The following is a 26,687-nucleotide window of genomic DNA, read 5'->3' as shown; positions in this document are numbered from 1 at the left end:
CAGCTATTTTTAGTGCTGTAGTGTGAGCCCAAGTTTGTAGAGCCAAGCTCTGAAACTTGCTGCCACTGGTTTCTGCTCGCCATGTAGACATACCCTTCATGACTTTGAAAATGGGATTTAGGGCTAGATTCACCCTAAGGGAGCTACAGGTTTCAGAGTAGCAGCCGTATTAGTCTGTATTCGCTAAAAGAAAAGGAGTACTTGTGGCACCTTAGAGACTAACAAATTTATTTGAGCATAAGCTTTCATGAGCTACAGCTCACTTCATCCGATGCATTCAGTGGAAAATACAGTGGGGTTAGTCTCGAAGGTGCCACAAGTACTCCTTTTCTTTTTCCTAAGGGAGTTAGGCATTGCTTTTAAGCACCCTGCTGCCTAGTGGAATTTACAACCCCAAGTGAGGCTGAGGCATCCATGCTTCTCAGACACTGCATGGGGAGAGTTAGGCGCCTAAAATAGAGATTAACAGAAGCCATCAGTCAGAACCGAGAGCTCCCTAAACCTCACACCTCAAAGGGGGTTAAGCATCTAGCTCCAAGCTGAAAGGAGGTGCCTGTCTTTGATCAGGATTCTCAGGAATCAGACCATGGAATGGGGGAGGGATAGCTCAGTGGTTTGAGCATTGGCCTGCTAAACCCAGGGTTGTGAATTCAATCCTTGAGGGGGCCATTTAGGGATCGGGGCAAAAATTGGGTCTTGGTCCTGCTTTGAGCAGGGGGTTGGACTAGATGACCTCCTGAGGTCCCTTCCAACCCTGATATTCTATGATTCTATGACAGTTAAGTCAGGTCAGTCCTTTCACATGGAGGTGCTCCCTCCCCTTATAGCCAAGTGGTTAGGGAACTCACCTGGAAGTTGGAGATCCGGGATCAAGTCCTTGCTCCAAATCAGTCGATGTGTCTCCCACCTCCTAGGTGAGTGCCTTAACCACTGTTTGGTATAGGGGTTTACCACCACCACCTATAGCGTATGGATTGGATCCCACAGATGAGAAAGGCAGAAGGATGCCTAGTTTGTGAATCCTGGCAGGGCTTAAGCATGAACTAGGCACTGAGCAGCTCAGTGGCATCAGGACTTAGTCAGCTTTGTGCATGGCCGCTAGCAGAAATATAGGCACCTAGGTAACTTTACCAATTGTAATGTCAGTGCTATAGACTTAGGCGGCAGCTGCATGGTGGTTTTGTGAATTCCATTGGTGCCTAGATGTTGGATTTAGGCGCCTAAAGTGGCAGGTACGCACCTATGTCCTACTTCGAATCTAGCCGTTAGGCTTGAAAAAAGTACCCAGAGTCTATGAAAATATGCCCCAAACTCTAAAAAGAAAGTGTTATTAAAGGATTTATCAGGTTAATTCTGTATGAGGAATCCAAGCGTGCACATTTTGAAGTGAATCCTTATCAATATCAAAATTAACAGACATCAACAATGCTAGATACATAGTTATTCAAAGAAGAAAATACAAAGAGAGAATCACAGGAAACAATCTGCAAAAGTAATTTACTGAGATACTCACTTGCAACAGCAAAATTAGTTAATCACATTTAATAGGATCTATTAAAATGCACAGCAGTAGATAATACAATGTATAAAAGCTGTCACCCTGGAAAGCCTCCCCCTCTTCCCCTTTCCCCCCAAAGGACTAGAGAAGAAGGAGGCATCAGAAAAAAGCTTATTGCTTTGTTAACAATAGCGAGAAAGGAAAGGAACACATTTAAGGAGCCTTCTGAAAATTAATCTTACCTTTTCCACAAGGCCATTCTTGGGAGCCCAAGATTATGACTGCTGGAACACAATGAATGTTATGATAAAGGTATCAGAGCAGGGCAGAGGAGGAGAAGAAATACCAGCCAGTTAAAGCAATACATTTCTGTAAAGAAACTGGACAATTCTGAAAAATAGCCACCACAAATAATGTAATTATGGAACAGGGATTGACATCAGATGATAAATAAGGGTGCAACTTGCAAAGAAGACAGGTTTCTTTTATTTATTTCGTAAGATTATAAATTCAGATCTTTTCCCCAACCCCAGAAATTGCCATTTGCTGTTTTCAAAACAGTCACCATGTTTGAATATGACTAACACATTGACAGGCTGATACCATGTCTGTTCATTGTGAAAAGGCATCATAAATGTCACTTATTGTAGTTGAGAAACTTTCTGCCATTTTAGCAGCTTAGCAGTCATAAAATTAGCTTATACTTCACAGTACCGACATTTATATAGATTCAGCAAGACTATTTTTGCTCATACAGTAGTATGGCTATATAATGGTTCAGGTTTCTGCCATATCACTGGGATTCTGTTATTACCAATAATAATAACGATTCTGTAATAAGAATTTAGTTAACATGGTGTGTGAGCCAGAACAGAAGCCAGAACACACTCCCTTAGCTGTGTTGGCTAATATGAGTATAATGGGCAATAAAGTACAACTTGGAATACATACAAGGAACAGATATTTAATTAGGTGCAATTTTTATATTTGTGATCATAACTGTACTTCACTCAGTTTGATGCAATATTCTTATAACATCATGTCCTTAAAAGTTATCTTTTGTTTTGTACTCTCAGTTGCAACCATAGTATCTCTGTACCATTCTCTCTGCATGCATCTTCTCCTATAGAAGGAGAGACTGCTGTCTTGATGGCAGCATTCCCTTCCTTTCTCCAGACCATTTTGACAGTTCTCCACAGTGCTAAGAAAAGGCCACTGGAGGTAGAGATATGCATCATCTCTCCCTCCACCCAGTGTTAACAACGAATGAAGTTAATACAGCCAGAGGCTATATTTACTGTTCTTAGAGAATCATTTCCGCAAAGCCGAACAAAGTGGTCAAGCACTTGCTGGGAAATTCCAGGCAATACAGTTGCAGTGGGGTCACATTGCCAAAGAACCAGGGCAGAGCTACAGAGGGCCAAGAGCTGACCAAAGGAGGCAGAGGATCTCTGCATAGGTGCCCCACTTCCCTCAACAAATCTCCAATATCAGCAGCATTTGTGAGTTGGCCTCCCAGTTTGTCCCCTAGAGGTTGGGCAATGCTACCTCCAATAAGAGATCTCAAAAGAAACTTTGAGGGAAGCTTACAGTGCTTTCTGTCTCCTTTGTGGTATTTCCACATATGAGTACAGTCTGACCCAGAGTTTGCTGAATACTATAGTAAAATAAAGGCAATGTTGCAATGTTTTGCCCTGAATGATCTATTCTGGAAGCTGGAGTGGCTAATCCAAAGAGCTGATTTACAAACAATGCAAATTGGAAAGTATTGAAAATTCTTTGGAACATAAGAGTACAAAAGAATACCAGGGAGGTAGATTGATATCAGTCAAATGAGATTCAATACAAATATAAGCTAATATTAAGTTAAACTTTTATGACTGTGTAAATTTACAGGCAATGGAACAAGTTGCTAAGAAGGCTATGGAATCTCCATCACTGGACATAGTCAAAGTTAGAGTGAACACACATCTAATTAGGAATGGTTTAGGAATGATAAAATAAATCTTGCTGTGATGCTTGATTCGATGGCTCTTTAGAGGTTCTCTTCATCCCAAATGTTTATGTATTTTACTTGCGTAGTTTAATTGTGAGTTAGGGGATGGCAATAATCAAATACAGTAACATGTACCTCGATACTGTTTGCATATTTCTGCAGATTTCCTAGTGATACTGTTTAATATGGTAGGTCCAAAATTAGTTACCATGTACTCTTCACTCCAGGAGATTGAAATAATTAAAATAATCACATATGCTTTGTTCTTTACCATGTAAATAAGTTACCACTGCTGATCAAAATAACACAAGAACTAGGTTCATAACACAAGAACTAGGGGTCACCAAATGAAATTAATCGGCAGCAGGTTTAAAACAAACAAAAGGAAGTATTTTTTCATGCTGACTGTTTTCACAGTCAATCTGTGGAACTCCTTGTCAGAGGATGTTGTGAAGGCCAAAACTATAACAGGGTTCAAAAAAGAGCTAGATAAGTTCATGGAGGATAGGTCCATCAATTCTATTAGCCAGGATGGGCAGGGATAGTGTCGCTAGCCTCTGTTTGACAGAAGCTGGGAATGGGCGACAAGGGATGGATCACTTGATGATTAACTGTTCTGTTCATTCCCTCTGGGGCACCTGGCATTGGCTGCTGTTGGAAGACAGGATACTGGGCTAGATGGAACTTTGGTCTGACCCAGTATGGCCATTCTTATGTTCTTAAGCTCAATAGTGAATTGGCCAGTAGTACTTACATGTGTAGCTTCTAACTTGAAAAGTTAAATATGTTTTGGGGTTAAAACTAAATGCAAAATTAAAGAAAATAATTATATCTACTAGTGTTTTAGTCTTCTCTGTTAATACCAGCAATATTGAATAACACCATTAGACTTCCAGGCACAACACTATTACTTTCACACCTTCTTTACAAAAAACATACACTAATCTACATGAGATGAGCATTCATGAGGTTTAGAAAGACATTCTCCACAAGTCTGAGAATTTCATCTATTCTATGGGAAATTCCATTCTGTGACACTGATACACTACTGCATTGGTGCGCTAATAGCTGATCTCATCTCCTGATATTTGTGTCCTAAAATAAATGATGCGAGAAAGAGATTGCAGCCATTTCTGTGGCTAAAAAATTATGATAATTTAGAGTGCAAAATGCTTAATGACAGTACAGCTCTCAGCCACTCTGCCAGGAAAGAATGGCAGAGCATGACTCAAAGGACACATTTGGCCACAAAGGCATCGAACCAAATAGCCAGCCTTGAGTAACTGACTCCAAGCAGTGTCAACGGAGCTGTTTGTTGATTCTGTGCCAGGACTGTACAGGATTTTAATCCTAGCAAGATCTAAGAAAAGAAATGTTATATGTAGTTTTTGTTGAAAATCCAAGAACAAATTTTAATGTAAGATTCACTTTCCTTTTAATTATTAAATTAATACAGAACTGATATTTTTATATAACTGATTGGCCCCACTTCAGTTTACTTCAGGCCCCACAATTGCTGCTAATGGTGCCTAGTGTGGCAAACATGATCTTGCTGCAGTAAGATGAATACATACTTCCATAAGTGGACAAGAGTGAAGCCTCTATGAGGAATAAGGAACATTCTTTATACAATCATTGAAATTAGTGTTGTCGATTTAGGAATGGGGGTCATAGAATTCAAGATACAGACAAATGCTATGCATCAGAAGCTACTGCTTGCTGAGAATTAAGATGTTTGCTGCTACCTTCATTTAACTGGGATGATCCCTGTGAAGCTCTTTCATGTGTGAAGAAATACATTACTCACACTCTGTAGTTATGATAGCATTGTGGTTCAGCCTAAAAAATTAGCAAAATTACCATACAAAGTCTGCCTGAGCTTGAGAATCAGCCTTGTTAACCTCTTTAACCTCCATAATGCATTCGTTTTGAAGGCAAAACACAATTTTAAGAGCATTAGCATTTGCAGCGTTTCTGCTTTGAATACGTTCTGACCTCTAAAGCTCAGGAAGAAATGTGCAGAGGACAATAGTTTATAAACTCCTGAAGTGTGATGCCATAGTAAATGATGGCTTGTCAGCATCTGCCATGACACCCTAAGGCATGACTTAGTGAAGCCCACTGGAAAGGGCATTGGGTATTCAGAGCCAGTCACCAATGGATTTTCAGATTTTTCCTTCTTTTGAAATGTAGCCCATTCCTCTTCATCTAGGTTCAAATAGTTGTAGGACTAATTGCCTGACTTTTTTTCCACAGAAAACTGTTAATACATGCATTTGTTTTATTTGATCCAGTGTCAATTGGAGTAATATGCATTGGGTTTTCAATCTCCTGGCTATCACCATGCAGAATAGAGATCAGAGATATATAGAGTACCTGTGATTTGAGAACTATCATGATTAACAGACTACCTACAATTACTATCACATATTGAATCACATCTGTAATACAAGTAGATTGTAGGCTGCTTCACATTCCTACCATTTTAGATTTAATGTGTCTTTTACTATTTATACTATTGTTTTTCTGTACTGATTACTTTGATCATTCTCAACTACTTAGGGTATTGGTCTGAAGCTATGTCCAGTGGCAGCAGCTGGTGGTGTCCAATATTTTTTGTTATCCTGTTTTCACAGGACTCAAACTGGGTAAGTTTAGGGCTGCATTCTGATAGTTAAAGAAGAAAGCTTGAAACCACTTATAGATTTGGCATCTCTTGGCTTGCATCTGTGAAACAGACTCTCTTTTGACTAAAATTTACCTCTAAGGTTAGCGACATTATTCTGATCTTGTAACCTTTAATCAACTGCTTATTGACAAGGGTGTCGTCTTATAGGTTAGCCCAGTTGATATACAATATTCAACATTTTAACACTTTGTTTTCTTTGTTCTATTCTGAGTATACTTTTTGTAGTTCTCATGGGTCAGAAGGTATGATCCAGTGTAGGGAGGCATATGGTTAATTAATTACTGAAACAACTTCCACCAGAATAGATAATATTTACAATGATATGATGAACTGGCCTTGTCAAAATAGAATATTGTCCAGCATCTTTTCCATAACACAGTGGTCACTGAACTTTTCAGAGGGCACTGTTCCAACTTCATGGGGAAGGCCAAGTAGATCCTGGATGCACATCTGTTCTGGTTTTTAACCACAGGATTCCTGATAGATTTCATAGCCATAAAGGACATTTTATGAAAACAAACTATATAAATATAATAAATATAAATTGCATAAATATAATATTGAAGGGTTCAGGAATGCCTGTGAGCCAACATACTTAAATACCTTACTCCAGGCTTCCCTCCCATGAAAACAAAATCTGTAGAAGAGAAAAAATACTTTGCAGTCTCCACAAGTTCATATCGTTGTGTTGGCCCTATAGGCTTCCCTGACAGGAGAAGGATTGCCACCTTGAGTAAGTAGAAAGAGAATGTTCGAGAAACCTTGCAAAACATGGATTGTCCTTGCATTCTGTACCCTGGCCTTCACATTCCTCTCTACCCCCAGGTCATTTTTCTTACAAAACTCATCTTGACATTTACGTTCCTTCTGTGTCTACACAATAAACCACCTTTGCAGGGAACAGAAGGAAGTTAATGTTGATCTGACTGAAAACCCAAAGATCTCTGGCTTTGTCTTGTCATCAGTACAGAGGTGTTTCCATAGATGCCCTGGGAGAAGGTATGCCATGAAACAGCCATTCCCCTCCCTCTCATGAGTTTCAGGTCATTAGCACCCGTTTTTGCACATCTTGTTTCCCCTTTATACCACAGAATATAGTATCCTGAGATCTAATTATCTTGTAAGAGATTTTTTAAATGTATCCATTCAGCTTGGAGCTTGTCCAGTAGTTTCTACATTTGTTATTTCACAGGGTTTCACATATATCTGAGTGCAATGTTAGAGATATTAATTTTCTCTATATCAGTCATAAGAAAGGTGCAAGTGATGAAGTAAGAATGTCATCAGTCAGATAATTTGCACAAAGACAATAGTACCCAAGAGCCCTAATTTGAGAATACTAGATTCTCATATTCAGTAAGAACAATTTGTATTTACTCTTCAAGAGACAATTGATTCACACTAATCTGGCTGCCTAATTTGTTTCACCTCTTTACTTTATCAACCTTTAAGTACTCTGGAAATACCACCACCAAGAAACATTGTCCTGCAACAACAATTGCAACATGTTTGTAGGCTCAGGTCGGTGGTAGATAACACAGATTTCTTAGTCATTAGTTGATATACATTCTAATGAAGTCTGGGCCAAATGACAAAAAATCAAATACATATTCCAAAAGTAACAGTTTTCCTTCTTTTTCTTCTCTTTCTTCCTCTGTCTGCTGCTTTGAGATGCATCGTTTTGTCACTTCATTTCACATCTGTACACTAAGGCCCTGATCTTGCAAACACTTATACCTGTGCTTAACTTTAATTGGGAGCATGAGTGTTTGTGGATGTGTGGCCTAAAAGGTTAATGATTTGTGTGAGATATGTAGAAGACACGTTACTTCTGTACAAAGTTTTGATGTTCATCACTTAATTTTCAGAAGTCATTAGACTTATAGAAGCTGTGAGAATACAGAGAAAAGACTATTTTTTGATACATACATGTATAAAGAAGGTAAAACACAACACAAACAAACAACCCCAGATCCTTTCTTCTGTGTTATCAACTTCTGTACATTTTAATGACTTTGAAAATTCATTGTTGAAGATCTGTATCTGTGTGGATACAGATGTGGAGATACATTATATTTTGCAATGTTATTAGAGTACAGCCAGATGGTGGCAGCCAATGTTGCTGAAGTAATTTAACTAATTGATAGGTTGTTACAACATTTGAGTGGAATCTTACAGTCAAGTCAATAAAACTGTTTAAGGAGGAAGAAAAGACTGCTGAGTGCATGAGTTAATCAAGGAAATAGTGGATATGGTGTTGTGAAAGAGGATCTAGGGAGTATGTCTAATAGAAGAAAGGATTGCATCTAGTTACAAGTAAATAGAAAATGTGTTGTTTATTGGGTACTTCCTCCAAGTAACAGCTTTGCTTCCTCAGTTTTCTAGATGATCACAGAAAGATCTCCTGCTCCTTCTACTGATTTTAAGTAAACAACATCCCAAACAAATTAATTGGAAGACTTTAGAACTTTGACAGATTTCTTCAGTTTGTTTGTTTGTTTGTTTGTTTGATGAACAACCAAAATGCCAACCACAATAAAGAAAAGCAATTTGAAAGGAAGGGCCATTTTTGGGGTAGAAAAAATGCCAACAAAGGACAAAACAACAAAAATCTATAGCAGAGATGGGCTGCCCAAGTTAATGTACAGCTTGCCGTTCAGACATTAAAAAATGATATTGCATAACTGGCACTGGGTGTAGCTAGAAATAGTCATTGGAGAGAGGATAGATGATCTTGTGGTTAAGGCGTTGGACTGAACCTCATGTGATCTGGGTTCAGTTCTTGGTTCTGCCCTAGCCATCCAGTGTGTCCTTATGCAGGTCCCTTTAATCTCTCTGTGCCTCAGTTTCCCATATGTCAAATGGGGATAATAAGACTTCCTTCTACCACCCTTTCACTGAAATCCTGGCCCTACGAAAATCAATAGGAGTTTTCCCACTGACCTCAGTGTGTCCAAGATTTCACCTTTTGTCTGTTCTATCCATTCCATTTGTAAACACTTCGGAAGAAGGCACCTTCTCCTCCCGTGTGTATGTATAATACCTAGCACAATGGCTCAATGGTTTGAGTTAGGCTACTGTAATAAAAATAAGTAATGAAGAGGGGCAAAAACTGTGATTATCTTCTTAGAAGAGACACATAACAATGTACTGTTACCCATGTGGCATCATTAGTTTGATGTTTTAGGAGATGCAGTGCTAGTACAGTATTCCATGAGTGCCATTCTTTTAATATTATCTGAGGTTTGTAAGCTAATAAACAATGCTTTAAATATAGTCATCAAGGAAAATAAGCTTCTGTTAAAGGTAAACTGTAAAAAAAAAAATAAAGAATGGAGCTTCTGATTAATTTCCTTTGTCAAATATTAGCCTAAATGGTAATGAAACTTGTCACTTAATAAAAGAACTGACTAAACTGCATGCAGTTGCATTTTAAGAAATTAGAACACAATTTGCCTAGAAGATCAATAATTATGGTCTGATTTTATGAGTATTTCCAATTGTTAGAACATTGTTTAAATAGGAGCAAGTACATACCAATTCATTTTAACTTAGAAGATTATTCTTAATTCATTGTAAAGCTTTACTATTCAGGATTGTAAAAAAAAAAATTCCTGTAAAGGTACAGCAGGATTTTAATAATTTTTTTTCCAATTGTTTAATTTTTAACATATTTTCCAAATGTTTAAATATGAGCTTTGCTGGCCTCATATCTTAGCCTCACCATCATATCTATTTAGCAAGACAAATAAGTTTAAATTCATCATATCAGCATTCAGAATTATGCTTTCAAAAATTAATTTTTATCATTTCTCTGAAGTATTCATTATATCACTTTAAAAATGCCAGCAGTCTACATAGCCCAGAAGAGATTTAATACAACAAAATAATATGTTCTTCAGTGTTACTAGCTCAATAATACTGAAACAATAGTTAATTTTACCTGTTCAGTTCAATTAATCCAGTAGGCCAACATTCTGCATACTGAACTGGTGCTATGGAACTGCAATTTTAAAAGCACATTTTCCATGGAGCTGTGCAACTACAAAATCTAGACCTGAGAGATTTTCACATGTTTTGATAATGATGAAATACAGGCCCATAATAACTGGAGGGAAGGGGGAGCAAGAATCCCCAGAAATGGAGAAAATTCAATTAGAAAGTTTACTGTTGAGGCAATAGTTAAAGAGAAATGACTTTGGGGATATTCACATTTTCATAAACAATTTTCATTTCCATAGAAAGGAACCCCATGTCTGTAATCCTGATTACAGACCTCTCATAGGAGTAATTTGTAGCTTTTCATAGCCATAGGTTTTGTAGTTATTGAAGCTCAGGCTTTAAAAAACAGTGTGTGTGTGTGGGGGGGGGGTTAATTTCATTTTGTCCTAATGACTTAGCTTATACAAGGAGATCTAAAAACTTCCCTAGAGCTCTTGGCTGTATGATATTGAATAGATTTGCTGTGGTGCTGCAAATGTGCCTTTACAGATTTGGTGTCAAAAGAGTTTCATTTACAAAATACATAGTGGTGTTGAGGCTATTGATATGTGATTAATGCCATCTGTGTCCAAATTCCTTTTCCTCCACACAGGATACAAATGATCTTCCAGTTAATGCTCAGATTACTACTCTTGTCACATAAAACAAAAAAGATGAGGCAGCCAGGAAAGTCAGTTGAATTTGATGAGCTGTGCTGTAACTTGTGAAAGATGGAAGCCTCAGAAGCAAGGAACTCTGTCCTCACTATCATTCTGAGGTCAGACGTCCCCCTAGCTGCCCCGGTGTTCACTTCAGCACTGCTACCGATTGTATCCAAACACTGAGTGATAATTCCTTCAATGTGCAATGTGTGCCACTCTGATTAATGGGACAATCAACCTGCGAAGAATTACTTCTTTGCAGATACCTCTTAGTTCCTTGGTGCTTTTGTTCACAAGTTGTGTATCTTGTAGTAAGCCAAAGAAAACAGTTCTGTTGGGACAGTCCAATAAGAGCTACTCACTCTTTTAAACATGATGCAGTATCTGAGTCAAGACATAAAGTACTTCTGCCAATACAGTAAAACCTGACTATGGTTGGTTAATTTTGTTACATTCACTGAGGAATCAGTTGTCCGCTCCAAATGTCATGATAATGTCCTCATCCCATTTTCATTAAACATACATTCTTCTCATTGTTGTCAATGTATTAAATCCAAAACTGATAAAAAATAACGCAACGTTGAAGTTAGACAGCATTTAAACCCACACACAAATATAATCAGGGAATAAAAAATGTATGCTCTCAGAATAAACTGTCCGCATTGCATACAATGTGTCTATATGCCTATGTATGTATGTGTGCTATTGCATCTAATAATCAGAAGTATCGATATAGTTGCAATATAGTTAAGTTAATTTGATTTAGAAAACATTGAGACAAATCCTCCGCTCATGTAAATCAGCACATTTTAGTATTCCCTGATATCCTGTGTTTACATATGTAAACTTAATGTAGCATTAATAGAGGTTTTTTTATTTAATTTCCATCTGTGTTGCTTATTCAGGTTTGTTTACCTGGCTCATCCGCAGGTTCGGCCTGTCGCGACTCTCACTGGCCACGGTTTGCTGATCCAGGCCAATGGGGGCTGCGGGAAGCATTGCGGGCCAAGGGATCTGCTGGCCGCCCTTCCTGCAGCCCCCATTGGCCTGGAGTGGTGAACGGCGGCCAGTGGGAGCCGCGATCAGCCGAACCTGTGGACACAGCAGGTAAACAAACCAGCCCGGCCCGCCAGGGGCTTTCCCTGAACAAGTGGCAGCCCTAGTTTGAGAACCATTGGACTAGATGACCTCTCAAGGTCTCCTCCAGCTCTACATTTCTATGATTCTGATAGTAGTGGCAAAGGTGTGAACTTATCACTTCTACCAGCCGTTCACTTCAGTGAGTTTTAAACTTTATTCTCCAAGCCTTGTTCATCTCAGGGAGGTGTGAATTTAGGGTGAGATTTTCAGAAGCACTTAACTGAGATAGAAGCACAAGTTCTATTGAATTTGAATGGGAGCCGTACTTTTAACTCACTCTTAAAACCAAATTGGGACTTTTCAAACACTAACAGGGGCAGGCAGTTTATATCTCTCTTTTATTCCTTTCTTTTTCAATAAGCACCCACAGACGGAAATTAAATAAAAAAACCTCAATTAATGCCCTAGTTTGAGAACCACTGATCTAGTCCAGCCCCCCCCCATATTGAGGCAGAGGCAAGTATACCTAGACCATCCCTGGCAGGTGTTTGCCCAATCTGTTGTTAGAAACGTGCAATGACAGAGATTCCATAACCACCTTCGAAAGCCTCATCCAGTATTTAACTATCTTTACAGTTAGAAAGTTTGTCTGGAGACAGCTTCTGATAACATAGACCTTGTCTACACTGAGAATTCTAGGCAGTTTTCCTACTCCTAGTCTAGCACTGATGCATCTCCACCGGTATTAGCAACCAAGGAATCACTTGTGTAGGCTGGGCACATGCTGAACTCCACCAATGTTAGGAGAATTACAGAATGTTTAAAAAGTAATGGGTGAAGGAAGGTAGCAACACCAGAAAGAGACTCCAAATTTGATTTTTTTGGGGGGGACGGACGGGGGGGAGGTTTGTGCTGTGTCTGTTTCAGTTAAACATATAGGACTTGCCTGTGCTGTAAGTATAACCATGCGAATGTGAGATTGTCTGTTGTGGTTAGGGATGGCTGGGTTCTCACACAGTGGTTTGTTGTTAATGTGGGTAAGACAACATGGTTCTGTAACGGGAACTATTATAGGCTGACATAATTCTGCTGGGACCTCTCTTAACCCTTTAGAGGTTAAGTGCCTTTGCTATGTCTCAGTGGCCAATATATGGTTTGGAGGCTTTTTTTCTACTTCTCTCGATGTACCGATGAGCAATAGAAGCCTTAAAATGTTGAAAAGGCATAATATTTTCACTTTCCAGTGATTAAAACATGACCAAAGGGATTTTGTTGAAATATTACAATAATACTCACCATTGAGTTGAGGCTAAGAATAGAAAGCTTCAGCCCACAAAAAAAATTTTCTGAAGGTTCTGAGTAGGTGGAAAAAAATGGGCTTTTAATAAGCGTGTCTCAATGTGACCTTCCCTGTAACTTTTGCGGTAGCGTACGCTATAATAAAATTTACAAAGAAAATTTCACTCGGTCTTTCAGTATCATGATCCTGCAACTCAGATATTCGTTTGAGTGTATCCATAATGACAATCTCTTTTCAAATTTATAATTATAAATGGTTTTTGCAGTGTGCTGCACCCCAGACATTTTAGCCCAGCAATAGTAATTGGAAACATTAGAAATATTCAGCAAAGTAGACAAGTATTTTTCTGAGAAGTTTCTATTTTTATCAGTAAAAATATTTTTCAGTGAAAAATGTTACACCTGAGAAACATGCATCAGAAATGAGAAAGAGGATAGTAGAGTCTGAGAGCCAAACTCGGAACTTGGTTGCTAGTGTATGTTGTTGGTACCAATGTACCTGCTGTGCCAGGTTGTGAATTTAGCCCTGAGAGACTGCTTCAGTAAATGATGGTCTGAGATTAAATTATCTGAGCTGTCCATCAACCGACTGTGACTTTACTGCATGGCTGATTTACTCATTGGCATGCTGATCAGTTCGGTGAGTCTCCATGTATTTCCTTTTCTCCCAGCAATATCACTATAAGGCACTATTCACTCAGATGACATGACACCATAGTACCATAACAGAAGAAAATAATCTTGAATGTTTATGTATCAGTGTCTTAATAGATAAAGCACAAGCTGGTTATTAGATGGCATCTGCGACAGACCACCAAATCACACCAGGGAACATGATGACTGGCTCCTTAATGCAGCTATATATAATGTGTAGGAAAAAAAGTTGTGTGATCATAGGGGACTTCAATTGGAGTAACATATGCTGGAGGTCTCATGCTGCAAGTACTAAAACGTCCTTAGAATTTCTAATTATAGATGACAATTTCCTAACTCAAAACATATTGCATCCAACATGGGGAAATTCTACATTAGACCTTGTCTTGATGGATAAAGAGGAACTGAACTAAAAAAATAATGGTAACTTGGGTACAAATGATCATGACTTTGATCACATTTATAATGTGCACACACAATAAAGTCCAAATCAGTGAAATATATACTTGGTTCCAGGGCTTAAATTCTCAGAGATTATTTCCCAGAGCCCCACAGACTCGGGACTCCAGGCTTCAGCTGCGGGGCCGGTGTCTCAGGGCTTTAGCTCCATGGGGGGTGGGCAGTGCCAGGGCTCAGAACTTCAGCCCAGGTGTTTGGGAAGAAGCACCAGGGCTCAAGGCTTCAGATCCATGGGGAAGAGACGCCAAGGCTTGTGGCTTTGGCCCCATGGCAGGCGCCAGGGCTCGAGGCTTCAATCCAATGGTAGGTGCAGGGGCTCAGGGCTTTAACCCCGCAGCTGGCACAAGGGCTCTTGCGTTTTAGCCCTGTGGCAGGTTCCAGGGCTCCTGCCTTGCAGGAGATGCCAGGGCTTCTGTGGGTTTGAAAATATTTACTGGACCTCTGCTCCGGTGGGCTCCGGCTGAATTTAAGCCCTGCTTGGTGCTTTAAAAGGACCAGTTTCACAAACATGAAAACAATTATGAGCCAAATCAGCTGGTAGGAAGAATTTAATCAGAAAAATGTGAATGATTATTGGGAATTGTGTAAGAACACTTTACTAGCTCCCCAAAAAGTCAAAATCAAGGCAGAAGGCTATATTAGATTAAAAAGCCAGCCCAGTTTAGAGAGGAAGTGAAGACAGCTATAAGAAATAAAAAATAATAATAAATGGAAAAAAGGGGACATTGATAGCTTCTGATTTATATTCATAACTAGGAATTATAGAAATTGATAAGGGAAGCAAAGGGAACAAGGAGAACTCTATGGCTGGCAGAGTTAAGGACAATAAGAAGGAATTTTTAAGTATATTAGAAACAAAAAGAATCCTGACAATGATATCAGTCCATTACTATATTGAAAAGGTAGAATTATCAATAATGCAAAAAAGGCAGAAGTGTTAAAAAAAAATCCCTACTGCATTTGGGGAAAAAAGATGATGCTGTTATATCATATGGCAACCCCCTCTTTCTGTTCCAAACTCAGGAGGATGTATTTTAAAGAATCCTTATTGAGGTTACAGGGACAAACCATCCCGATGTGTAGAAAGAATAGTAAATATGGCAGGTGACCAGCTTGGCTTAACAGTGAAATCCTTGCTGATCTTAAACACAAAAAAGAAGCTTGCAAGAAGTGGAAGATTGGACAAATGACCAGGGAAGAGTATAAAAATATTGCTCGGGCATGCAGGAGTGAAATCAGGAAGGCCAAATCACACCTGGAGTTGCAGCTAGCAAGAGATGTTAAGAGTAACAAGAAGGGTTTCTTCAGGTATGTTAGCAACAAGAAGAAAGACAAGGAAAGCGTGGGCCCCTTAATGAATGAGGGAGGCAACCTAGTGAGAGAGGATGTGGAAAAAGCTAATGTACTCAATGCTTTTTTTGCCTCTATCTTCACGAACAAGGTCAGCTCCCAGCCTACTGTACTGGGCAGCACAGCATGGGGAGGAGGTGACCAGCCCTCTGTGGAGAAAGAAGTGGTTCGGGACTATTTAGAAAAGCTGGACGAGCTCAAGTCCATGGGGCCGGATGCGTTGCATCCGAGAGTGCTAAAGGAGTTGGTGGATGTGATTGCAGAGCCATTGGCCATTATCTTTGAAAACTCGTGGCGATCGGGGGAAGTCCTGGACGACTGGAAAAAGGCTATTGTAGTGCCCATCTTTAAAAAAGGGAAGAAGGAGGATCCTGGGAACTACAGGCCAGGCCAGGAAGGGTCAGTCCTCGGGGTGGTTTTGTTCAATATCTTTATAAATGATCTGGAGGATGGTGTGGATTGCACCCTCAGCAAGTTTGCAGATGACACTAAACTGGGAGGAGAGGTAGATACGCTGGAGGGTAGGGATAGGATACAGAGAGACCTAGACAAATTAGAGGATTGGGCCAAAAGAAATCTGATGAGGTTCAACAAGGACAAGTGCAGAGTCCTGCACTTAGGACAGAAGAATCCCATGCACCGCTACAGAGTAGGGACCGAATGGCTAGGCAGCAGTTCTTCAGAAAAGGACCTAGGGGTTACAGTGGACGAGAAGCTGGATATGAGTCAATAGTGTGTCCTTGTTGCCAAGAAGGCCAATGGCATTTTGGGGGGTGTATATGTAGGGGCATTGCCAGCAGATCGAGATCTTTCCCCTCTATTTGACATTGGTGAGGCCTCATCTGGAGTACTGTGTCCAGTTTTGGGCCCCACACTACAAGGATGTGAAAAAATTGGAAAGCGTCCAGCGGAGGGCAACAAAAATTATTAGGGGACTGGAACACATGACTTATGAGGAGAGGCTGAGGGAACTGGGATTGTTTAGTCTGTGGAAGAGAAGAATGAGAGGGGATTTGATAGCTGCTTTCAACTACCTGAAAGGGGGTTCCAAAGAGGACGGCTCTAGACTGTTCTCAGTGGTAGCAGATGACAGAACGAGGAGTAATGGTCTCAAGTTGCAGTGGGGGAGGTTTAAGTCGGATATTAGGAAAAACTTTTTCACTAGGAGGGTGGTGAAACACTGGAATGCGTTACCTAGGGAGGTGGTGGAATCTTCTTCCTTAGATATTTTTAAGGTTAGGCTTGACAAAGCCCTGGCTGGGATGATTTAGTTGGGGATTGGTCCTGCTTTGAGCAGGGGGTTGGACTAGATGACCTCCTGAGGTCCCTTCCAACCCTGATATTCTATGATTCTACGATTCTACGATTCTAAAACAGCAGTTACTAAAGTTTGACATTTTAAAATCAGCAGGTCTGGATAACTTGTGTCCAAGAGTTTTAAAAGAGCTGACATTTAAAAAGGGTAAATGGGATGACCTGGTTAATTATAGGCCCGTCAATCTGACTTCCATCCAAGGCAAGATGATGGAGCTGTTGATATGGGATTTGATTAATAAAGAATTAAAAGAGGGTAATATAATTAATGCCAGTCAATATAGGTTTATGGAAAAAAGATGCTGTCAAACTATTTTGATACATTTTTAATGAGATCATAAGTTGGGGTGATACAGGTAATAGTGTTGAGTTAATATACTTAGACTTCTGTAAGGCATCTTGGAACATTTTGATTAAAAAAAATAGAATAATATAAAATTGACAGGGCATACATTAAATGGATTAAAAGTTGGCTAATTGATAGGTCTCAAAATGTAATTGTAAATGGGCAATCACCATTAAATGGGCATGTTTCTAATGGGGTCCCATAGGGATCAGTTCCTGGTCCTGTACTATTTAACATTTTTAGTAATGACCTGGAAGAAAACATAAAATCATCAGTGATAAATTTGCAGATGACACAAAAATCGGGAGACAGGTAAATAATAAAGAGAACAGGTCAGTTGCACAGAGCGATCTGGATCACTTGTTAAGCTGGGCGCAAGCAAACAATATGCATTTTAATATGACTAAATGTAAATGTATATATCTTGGAACAAAGAACATTGGCCATACTTACAGGGTGGGGGACTCTATCCTAGGAAGCAGTGAGTCTGAAAAGGATTTGGAGGTTGTGGTGGACAAGCAGTTGAACATGAGTTTGCAATGCAATGCTATGGCCAAAAGGGCTAATACAGTCCTTGGATGCATAAACAAGTGAACCTTGAGTTGAGGTATAGAGACGTTATTTTACTGCTGTATTTGGCACTGGTGCGACAGCTGCAGGAATCTTGTGTCCAGTTCTGGTTTGTACAATTCAAAAAGGATGTTGGTAAATTAGACAGAGTTCAGAGAAGAGCCACGAGAACGAATAAAGGATTGGAAAATATGCCTTATGGTGATAGACTGAAGGAGCTCAATCTACTTAGCTTAACAAAGAGAAGGTTAAGGGGTGACTTGATCACAGTCTGTAAACACTTACATGAGGCACAAATGCTTAATGATGGTCTCTTCAGTCTAGCAGACAAAGGTATCAGATCTGATGCCTGGAAGTTGAAGCTAGACAAATTCAGACCAGCACTAAGGCATAATTTTTTAACAGTGAAGGCAACTAACCATTGGAACAACTTACCAAGAGCTGTTATGGATTCTCCATCACTGACAATTTTTAAATAAATCTTGGATGTTTGTCTAAAAGATCTGCTTTAATTCAAACAGGAATGAATTCAGGGAAGTTCTATGGCCTGTGATACACAGGAAACCTGTCTGATGATCACAGTGGTCCCTTATGGCTTTGTTATCTACGAATCTGTATGCTGAGTTAGAAGGCTAATGTATGTGCCCTTGTAGTTATATGGTACATTTGCGAGTTAGGAAGCTATACGACTGTACTTTTACACACCTATGGAGTTGTGATGGATGGGTTCAGGAAAGGAGTGAAATTCTGGAAATGCCGTCCAAGGGAGGCAGTGGAGGCAAAAGACCTATCTGGCTTCAAGGTTAAGCTCGATAAGTTTATGGAGGAGATGGTATGATGGGATAACATGATTTTGGCAATTAATTGATCTTTGACTATTCGTGGTAAATTGGCCCAGTGGCCTGTGATGGGATGTTAGATGGGGTGGGATCTGAGTTACTACAGAGAATTCTTTCCTGGGTATCTGGTTGGTGAGCCTTGCCCACATGCTCAGGGTTCAGCTGATTGCCATATTTGGGGTTGGGAAGGAACTTTCCTCCAGGGCAGATTGGAAGAGGCCCTGGGGGTTTTTCGCCTTTGTCTGCAGCATGGGGCACGGGTCACTTGCTGGAGGATTCTCTGCACCTTGAAGTCTTTAAACCATGATTTGAGGACTTCAGTAGCTCAGACATAGGTGAGAGGTTTATTGCAGGAGTGGGTGGGTGAGATTCTGTGGCCTGCGTTGTGCAGGAGGTCAGACTAGATGATCATGATGATCCCTTCTGACCTTAAAGTCTATGAGTCTATGAGTTCCAGGCATATGCTATGCTACCAGAAATTTTACCAATTCAGTATATGATTTTGGAAGTTATCACTGAAGGGAAAACTTTGAAGATAAGTGTAATTCACCAAAAGTTCGTAATTGTTATACTTTTTTGGAGTTTTATAGGAATTAAAGTAGTAATGTCCTATATCCCTTTTCATTACTTTGAATCTCCTTAATAATGCAATGCTCTCTGGGTTGCTTTTTTAGAATCCCACTAAACGTCAGAGATGTCGTTTACTGTACAGGAGTTTCACTAATGGATGAAGATGTATGGGAGTTCATTTGGATGAAATTCCATTCTACCACAGCAGCATCTGAGAAGAAAATATTGTTAGAAGCCTTAACTTGCAGTGATGATAGAAACTTGTTAAACAGGTGGAAATATCTATTTATGTGTTTCTGATTCTTTGTCATTGGTAACTGTTGCAGTAATGATATTGCTTCCCCATCTCAGCATTTATCTGTAAATGAGAGAGCCTATTTTTAGAGCACAGAATCACTTTCTAGTTAGTGTGTCACATAGTTTTGTATTGAGACCCTTGCAAATGAATGAATTTTTCATGATTTCACTTCAAAACCATAAATAGGGCCAGGTTCACTTAGCCAACTTTTTGATCAACATGGTCTCAGTGTAGAGTTCATAAAGATACATGCCATCAAAAGCATTTCACATGATCTCAGCTTTTGTTGAAAATATTCCACGCACCTGCAATTATACTTAAATATCTTCCTACTTCTAGAGAACTCACAATCCAGTTGCAAGACTGAAGTTTTTTTTTTTATTCAAAAGTACGTGTGGTCTTTGGACTCTCAAAAATAAAATTCAGAGCTCTCCTGGCAATTTAAATAAATCTTTTAGCAATCTCTGGTCTTTGCTGTTTCATTTTTAGATGATGAGCTTTATGGATCTTATTGGCAAAAACTAAACAGTTTTTTTTCCCTTGACTCATTCCTAAAGGCTTCTGAACCTGTCTCTCAATTCAGAAATTGTCCTGGATCAAGATGCAATTGATGTCATAATCCACGTAGCTCGAAATCCACATGGCAGGGATCTTGCTTGGAAGTTTTTCAGAGAAAAATGGAAAATACTAAATGCCAGGTAGAGATAATAGTTATTTGGAGTGTCTTATTTTGTATATGTCTCTAGATACTTTAACTATCCATTTCTATGTCTAATCTACTCTCCTGTTCTATATCTCTCTATCTATCTTTCTAATGCATAGATGTATGTATAAAATACATTTTATATAGACTTAAAGCTATTCATAGATGTATCTGTCTATGTATATCATCTATATATTTGCCCATTACTGTATTGTCTTTTTGATGATATGTGCTGTATATATGTCAAATCCAACAGTCCTGTTCTTACTTAGACAATGAAAACCTCCCAGTGGGAGTTTTGCCTGAGTTAGATCTGATTGAAAAATCTGCTTTAGAACATGGGAGCAGGACAGTGGAGAGAACCCTTTTGAAATGCCCCAATTTTTATGGAATGGAGGGGTGTCGAATACAATTGGACATCTTTCATCTTCCCTCCAACTTTGTGATAGCTTTACACACAATCTTCACTCACTGAAGGGCCAGCCTTTTGGATGGAGGGTATACCTGGCCAAGAGGGAGGGGGAGACCTTTGGAAAGCCACTCTCTGGGGTGTGCTGTGCCCCATTGCTGCAACTGTTTCCCTGTGTAATATAATTCGGACTCTTTGCAACATTACTCAGAATCCCCATCCAGGCTCTTAAAACTCACCTGAGGGGGATTTTGATCTAGGTGCAGGTAGGGAACTAATTGGAGATATTTTTGGTTCTTTTTGGATGTCGCCAAGACCAGCAGGATTTCACTGCATATTACTGGACATAACCAGGTTAAGAGAGCCCACACCTCATGTCTGCCCTGTGGACAGTCAAACCCATCAAAACCACCACCATATCGATAGGAGGATTTGTTGGAAATGCCGTGTTAGTGAATCTTTCTCAAAGAGTGTAGAATTTGTCCTTATGTTTGCTGTCCATGATGCTTTGGTTAGGATTTTGGGGGCAAGCAGATTTTATGGGAGTTCAGTTCAATTGGGAAACTTGGCTTTGAGCAGAAATTTGGTTTTGGAGGTTTTAGTACAGGAGCAAACTTTTTAAAACAAAGACCCCCCAAGCTCATTTGTTTCCTATGGGACCCACCACCATGGTATCCTTACAGGCAGTAAGGAACTTAGCCTCACAATGCACCTGTGAGGTCGGGAACTTTATTATCTCCCTTTTGATGGGGAAATGGCAAAGGGCCCTGTTCGTGACTCAGGGCCAGCTTTGTATTACGCCAGTCTTGGGGCTACTCAATATTGTGCTGGTCCCCAAATACAAATTAGGTCTTGTCTACACAAACATTTAGTTTGCAGCAAATTGGGGCATGAATCTACTTGTACTATCCTGGCACACTGTGTGAACCCTGCTGACATGAATTAACTGTTCATTAATGCATTTTGATCTAGTCCTCTTTGAAACAGGACCAGATGAAAGCATTTCAGTGAACTGTTTAATGTATGTCAGCAGGGTGCACATGGACAGGTGGCAGGTTAGTGTGGGGTAGATTCACTAGAGTAATACATAGAGCTCTTATTGCATAATCCTGATAGACTGAAATGAGTCCAACATGTCATGCATATAAATTTTGTAACAGGCAATTAAAACCTTCCATGAAACATTTAAAGCATCATAAAAAATATGCAGTGAAGGACCCAAGATCTGACACTGCAGAGGAATGTATGATAGTGATCTTAAATTTGTGTGGTACTAGGACCTTTTAAAAATGTGAGTTCAATTGCACAATGGGTTGTGCAATATTTCATTGCAGACATTTAATCAAGGCAACATACTGCCCCGAGAGATCCTTTTTCACAATGTTTATTTTGTCATTACTAGATATGTCATTTTATTAAATATTTTGATAATCTCTATGGTATTTTCCATTGAATTGATTATGAAATGCTTAACATTTTGATACAGTAATATGAGGTATCTGAGGACAATTAAATGATGCTAAAAGTTCCTTTTCTATGACTATGCAATACTGTGTGTCATTTGGATGAAACAACAGCACCAATATATTATTCTTTCATGACATTTAAAAGTATATTTGTCACACCCCTCAACCAATAAGTAAAATTGTCAAAAGTGCTTAATCCTATTTTCAAAGGTGATGTCGGTATTGAGAAACCTATCCTAAGTCTCACTACAAATTAAGGGGGGTTAGGACCCTAAATTCCCAATTCACTTTAGAAAATGGGACTCGGGATCCTTAGACAATTTTGAAAATTTTACCCAACATCCGAAAATAGCAATCCCTACATTCCTTGCTATGGGCCAGATTCTTCTCTGTCTTCTGATTTCATTTGCTTCTGTCCAAAGTAGGCGGGAAATACGACTACACAAACTTGATAGTATTATACACCCGCTTTGCACAGGTGAAATAGCTAGAAAAGTTGCAAGGTATTAGAAAATCAGGGTCTATAAATAAAGGAGCAGGAGAAGACTCCCACCATTCCTAGATGAACTGCTTCTGCGAGGCAGACACTCTTGTTTGCTGGTTGTGTAATGTCATTACTGTTTTCTGTGACAGTTTGTCAAGGTCAGTGTTGAAAGAGCAGGTTCTTTTCCACAGTAAACAGTGCAGTAATTCACAAGGCCTAGTTTTCAAGGAAAAAATAAATTTTACTACTTGTTTACACTGTGGAAACAGTGCAGGCTGCTTGAAAAATAAAATCTCTGCAATCTTTTCATGAGGTCGCTTCTGTGAAGTGGACTAGTAACCTTGTCAAAAGGCCCCATCAAGAGGTGCATCCAGTTTTCCAAACAATCAATTATGAGGCTGAGTTGCGAAGGTAACAATAGAGTGCTTCGTTTGAAAGCCTAAACATGCTTAAAGGATCATGAAATCCATATGTCTTCCCATAAGAAACATTTGCCTCTGGATGTCTGTGTATGTAAGTGTGACTGAAGCTTTGGAAAAAGAGATGTGCTTGCTGAAATAACCATGAATAATTTTGTTATTAGTGAACAGGGAGTAGGAATTTTGTTGTTTGCAACACTGTTCCTTACATAGAAGTTCCAGGTAATAAGCAAAGGAATTTACCCCTCAACACAGCAAGTTCTTTTTCAGGCTTTTACATTTATTTAAATAGAGCTTTCATTTTTTTTGAAAGACTCTCTGGCTTTCACTATCTGCAAGGTGAAGAGTAATTAATTTTAGTATAAGGTTGATATAAACAGAAAAGAAGCCTGTGGTTGTGCTAGAACTTTTGAATTTGAAGTTGAAGTTGGTTCTCCAAATCTGTTTGGAGAAAGCAAATGTGTGAGCCCAATTCTGCCCTCAGATAAACCCATATGTGTGCACATACTGTATGTGAGGGCAGATGTGGGTTCTTTAAATACAATTATGTCCAGATGGAGGTAGGTGAATTAGGTGGTGTTTGAAGGACTAGTTCACTGTAGTTTTCATCAGATGATTGTTGCTATGTTGAATGATAAAATACTGCTTGGCTACTCTTAGAATGCAGCTTCACATCGCAGAGATTTTACAGAGATTCTTTCATGTGTAATGCAAAAACCCAGGAGCAATCCTTTTACTTGGTTTATCTTTAGCCTAACGGATGTAGATTTTTTTAAATTGTGTACACTAGAACTTTCAGACAAGCAGTGGAATGAGTGGTGTTTTAATAACCGCTTTCAAAGTAAGTGAATGTGGAATCGCACAGTTCAGTGAAGTACAATATATTCAGCAACAATAGCAAGATGCAAATTTCGCTTTCGACACCCAGCATCCAAGACATCATATTTTCATTGACTGGTGTGATACAGGAGGGCCAGGGAGCTGTGGGAGAGTGCTAGAGGGGAAATATATAAGCTCAAGGCTAATTAAGGTGTGGTTCCCTGTAGACTAGGGAAGGTGGCTACAGGTTAATTGGAGCACCTGCAGTCAATTTAAGGCCCTGTTAGGAACCTAATAAACCCCCCTGCTTCAGGCAGACAGAGGAAGAGGAGGAAGGAGAGAGGACTGGAGCTTGGAGGTGTGCTGTGAGACTGGGAAAATCAGAGAACTGAAGTAAGGGGGACACTGCCAAGTAGGGGAGAGAGACTCCCTTCCCCAGCATCTAAGGACTGCAGGTACCCAACCCAAGGGGGAAGAGGATAAGAACCAGCAGGGGTTGAGAGGGGCTGGGGCTCGGAGTGAGGAGCAAACCCAGACCCCTCCCCCACTTCCCTCCTTTACCACCTTCCTGGGCCACTAGCAGGGCCATCGATGCCCCAAGAACAGGGGCAAGGTGAAGCATCTTAGCTCCCCACCAAGAAAAGCACAGGACCCACCAGGCTAACATCGGCCATCTTGTCACACATGGTGTAAGAAGTGGGATTTTTCTGCCATGAACATAGTCCAGGGGGGTCACAACCAACCTGTCTCAAAATGGAGGATGTGGTCAAAGCACTGTTGCAAGCCACTACTGCCCAGCAGGAGGCTACCCGGGTCCAGGCAGCTGCCCAACAGGAGGCCATGCAGTTGCAGCAAGAGACCAATCGCCTGCTGATGACCCAGGCCACCCAAGATCGGGCCTTGCTGCAGGAACTAGTGAACCAGGTGAAGGCCCTTATGGAGAGAAGCCGTGGGTATGATGGGACGTAGACCATACGGGCCAGCTACTGTCTGCAAAAAATTACCCGGGGAGTATGATGTGGAGGCATACCTCCTGGCCTTCGAGAAGACAGCCCTGCGGGAGGCCTGGCCCCAAGACCAGTGGTCAGGCATCCTTGCCCCATTTTTGTGCGGGGAGGCCCAGAAGTCCTACTATGATATGACCACAGAGGAGACGCCAGATTACTCCCGACTGAAGGCAGAGATCCTGGCCAGGGCAGAGGTAACGACAGCCTTGCAAGCCCAGAGGTTACATGAATGGCAGTACTGCGAAGACAAGACACCACGATCACAACTATTTGACCTAATTCACCTAGCCCGGAAGTGGTTACACCCGGAGGCTCTCAGCTCAGAGAAAATGATGGAGGTCCTGGTGCTGGACCACTATATGAGGGGACTACCCTCGGGCCTCTGAGCCTGGGTAGGCCAGCATGATGGCTCCACCTATGATGAACTGGTCACCCTTGTCGAGAGACAACTGGCAGCCCATGAACTGTTCGAAACCCCAGAGGTGGAACATGGCATTTCAGGAAACCAGTCCCGACCCCAAGGACCCGGATCATCAAGAATGCCAGGAAAGTCATAGCTGGAAGAACAGGCCCCAAGGAGCAGCTTGAGGCCCCAAGAGGACTTGGGGATCCAGGGGAGAGAGTTGGGGGAGCGAGTCAGAGGGCCTAAGACACAGGGCAACCTCTGGGATGAGATATCGCCGTTATGAGTGTGGGGAGTTGGGGCATGTAGCAGCCCGGTGCCCCAATAGGGAGGAGCCCATACAATGTAATCTGGGGGATCTCGAGGACCAATGTGGACTAATCAGCTTGGTGGGGGGTGCAACGGCCCCACATGAGTACACCAGGCCGGTAAAAATGAATGGCATCCAGACCATAGCTTTGGTGGACTCTGGGAGTGCTGGCACATTGGTCTCAGGGAGGTTAGTGGGGCAAGGCCAACTGAGCCAGGCCAAAAGCACTGGAGTGACATGTGTCCACGGCACAGTAAATTTCTACCCCACAATTCCAATACAGATTGAGATCCAGGGAAACACTACCAAGATGACTGCAGGGGTGGTCCCCATGCTCCCCTATCCGTCTTAATTGGCAGGGACTTGCCTGGGTTCGAGAGCTTACTCCCCCCATCAAGTTAAGGGAGGGAAGTAAACCCCGAGCAGAGTCTGAGGCGCCCATGGATGACCCTACCACAATTTTTGCTGGGTTTTCCCCAGAGTTATTTTCACCCCCCAGGAAGTCCCGGAAATCTAGACGGGAAAGGAGGGCAGCTAAACAATTGGGAACCAGGATTTTGGCGGCCAACCAAAGAGCTTCCCTGGTTGGGAGAAGGCCCCACCAGGGAATCCACAAGGAAGTACAGACCAGTGGAGACCCAGAGACGGCCCCAGCACGAGCAGAAACACCCCAAGAGAAGGAGGGGAACCCAATCCAATAGAATCAGGCCAGATCGGTCCCGCACGCGAGTGTTTTGGGCAGGACCAAGCCGATGACCCATTGTATGCAAACGTGAGGGAGGAGGTAGTAGAAGTAAATGGCGTGCCAATAGAAGGGAAAACCAAAGGCCCAGGGCCATACTATATAATCAATAAGGATCTGTTGTACCGGGTAGTGCCAATACGGGGAGAAGTAATAGAACAGCTCTTGGTGCCATGGAAGCACACAAGGGCCGTATTAGTGTTAGCTCACAGTCATCTGTTTGGCAGACTTCTAGGAGCAGACAAGACCCTGGATAGAGTCCTAAGGAGGTTCTACTGGCCAGGGGTACGGGCAGAAGTCCAGCGCTATTGCACCTCTTG

The 26,687-nt window shown here is 40.9% G+C and overlaps 1 protein-coding gene across 2 annotated transcripts in view; it reads left to right on the top strand.

Annotated features, from left to right (window-relative positions):
- The window catches only part of TRHDE (thyrotropin releasing hormone degrading enzyme), a 337,934-nt gene that overhangs the window by 298,184 nt on the left and 13,063 nt on the right, over positions 1–26,687 (top strand). For both annotated transcript variants that reach the window (XM_073327757.2, XM_073327756.2), the window contains 2 exons: positions 19,412–19,579; positions 20,163–20,303. In XM_073327757.2, the coding sequence (XP_073183858.2) occupies positions 19,412–19,579; positions 20,163–20,303 (309 nt within the window). The remainder of the gene's footprint in view (positions 1–19,411; positions 19,580–20,162; positions 20,304–26,687) is intronic.

Source organism: Lepidochelys kempii, chromosome 1, assembly GCF_965140285.1.
Source record: "Lepidochelys kempii isolate rLepKem1 chromosome 1, rLepKem1.hap1, whole genome shotgun sequence".
Taxonomy (NCBI): Eukaryota; Metazoa; Chordata; order Testudines; family Cheloniidae; genus Lepidochelys; species Lepidochelys kempii.
This window is presented reverse-complemented; position numbering and strand designations above follow the sequence as displayed.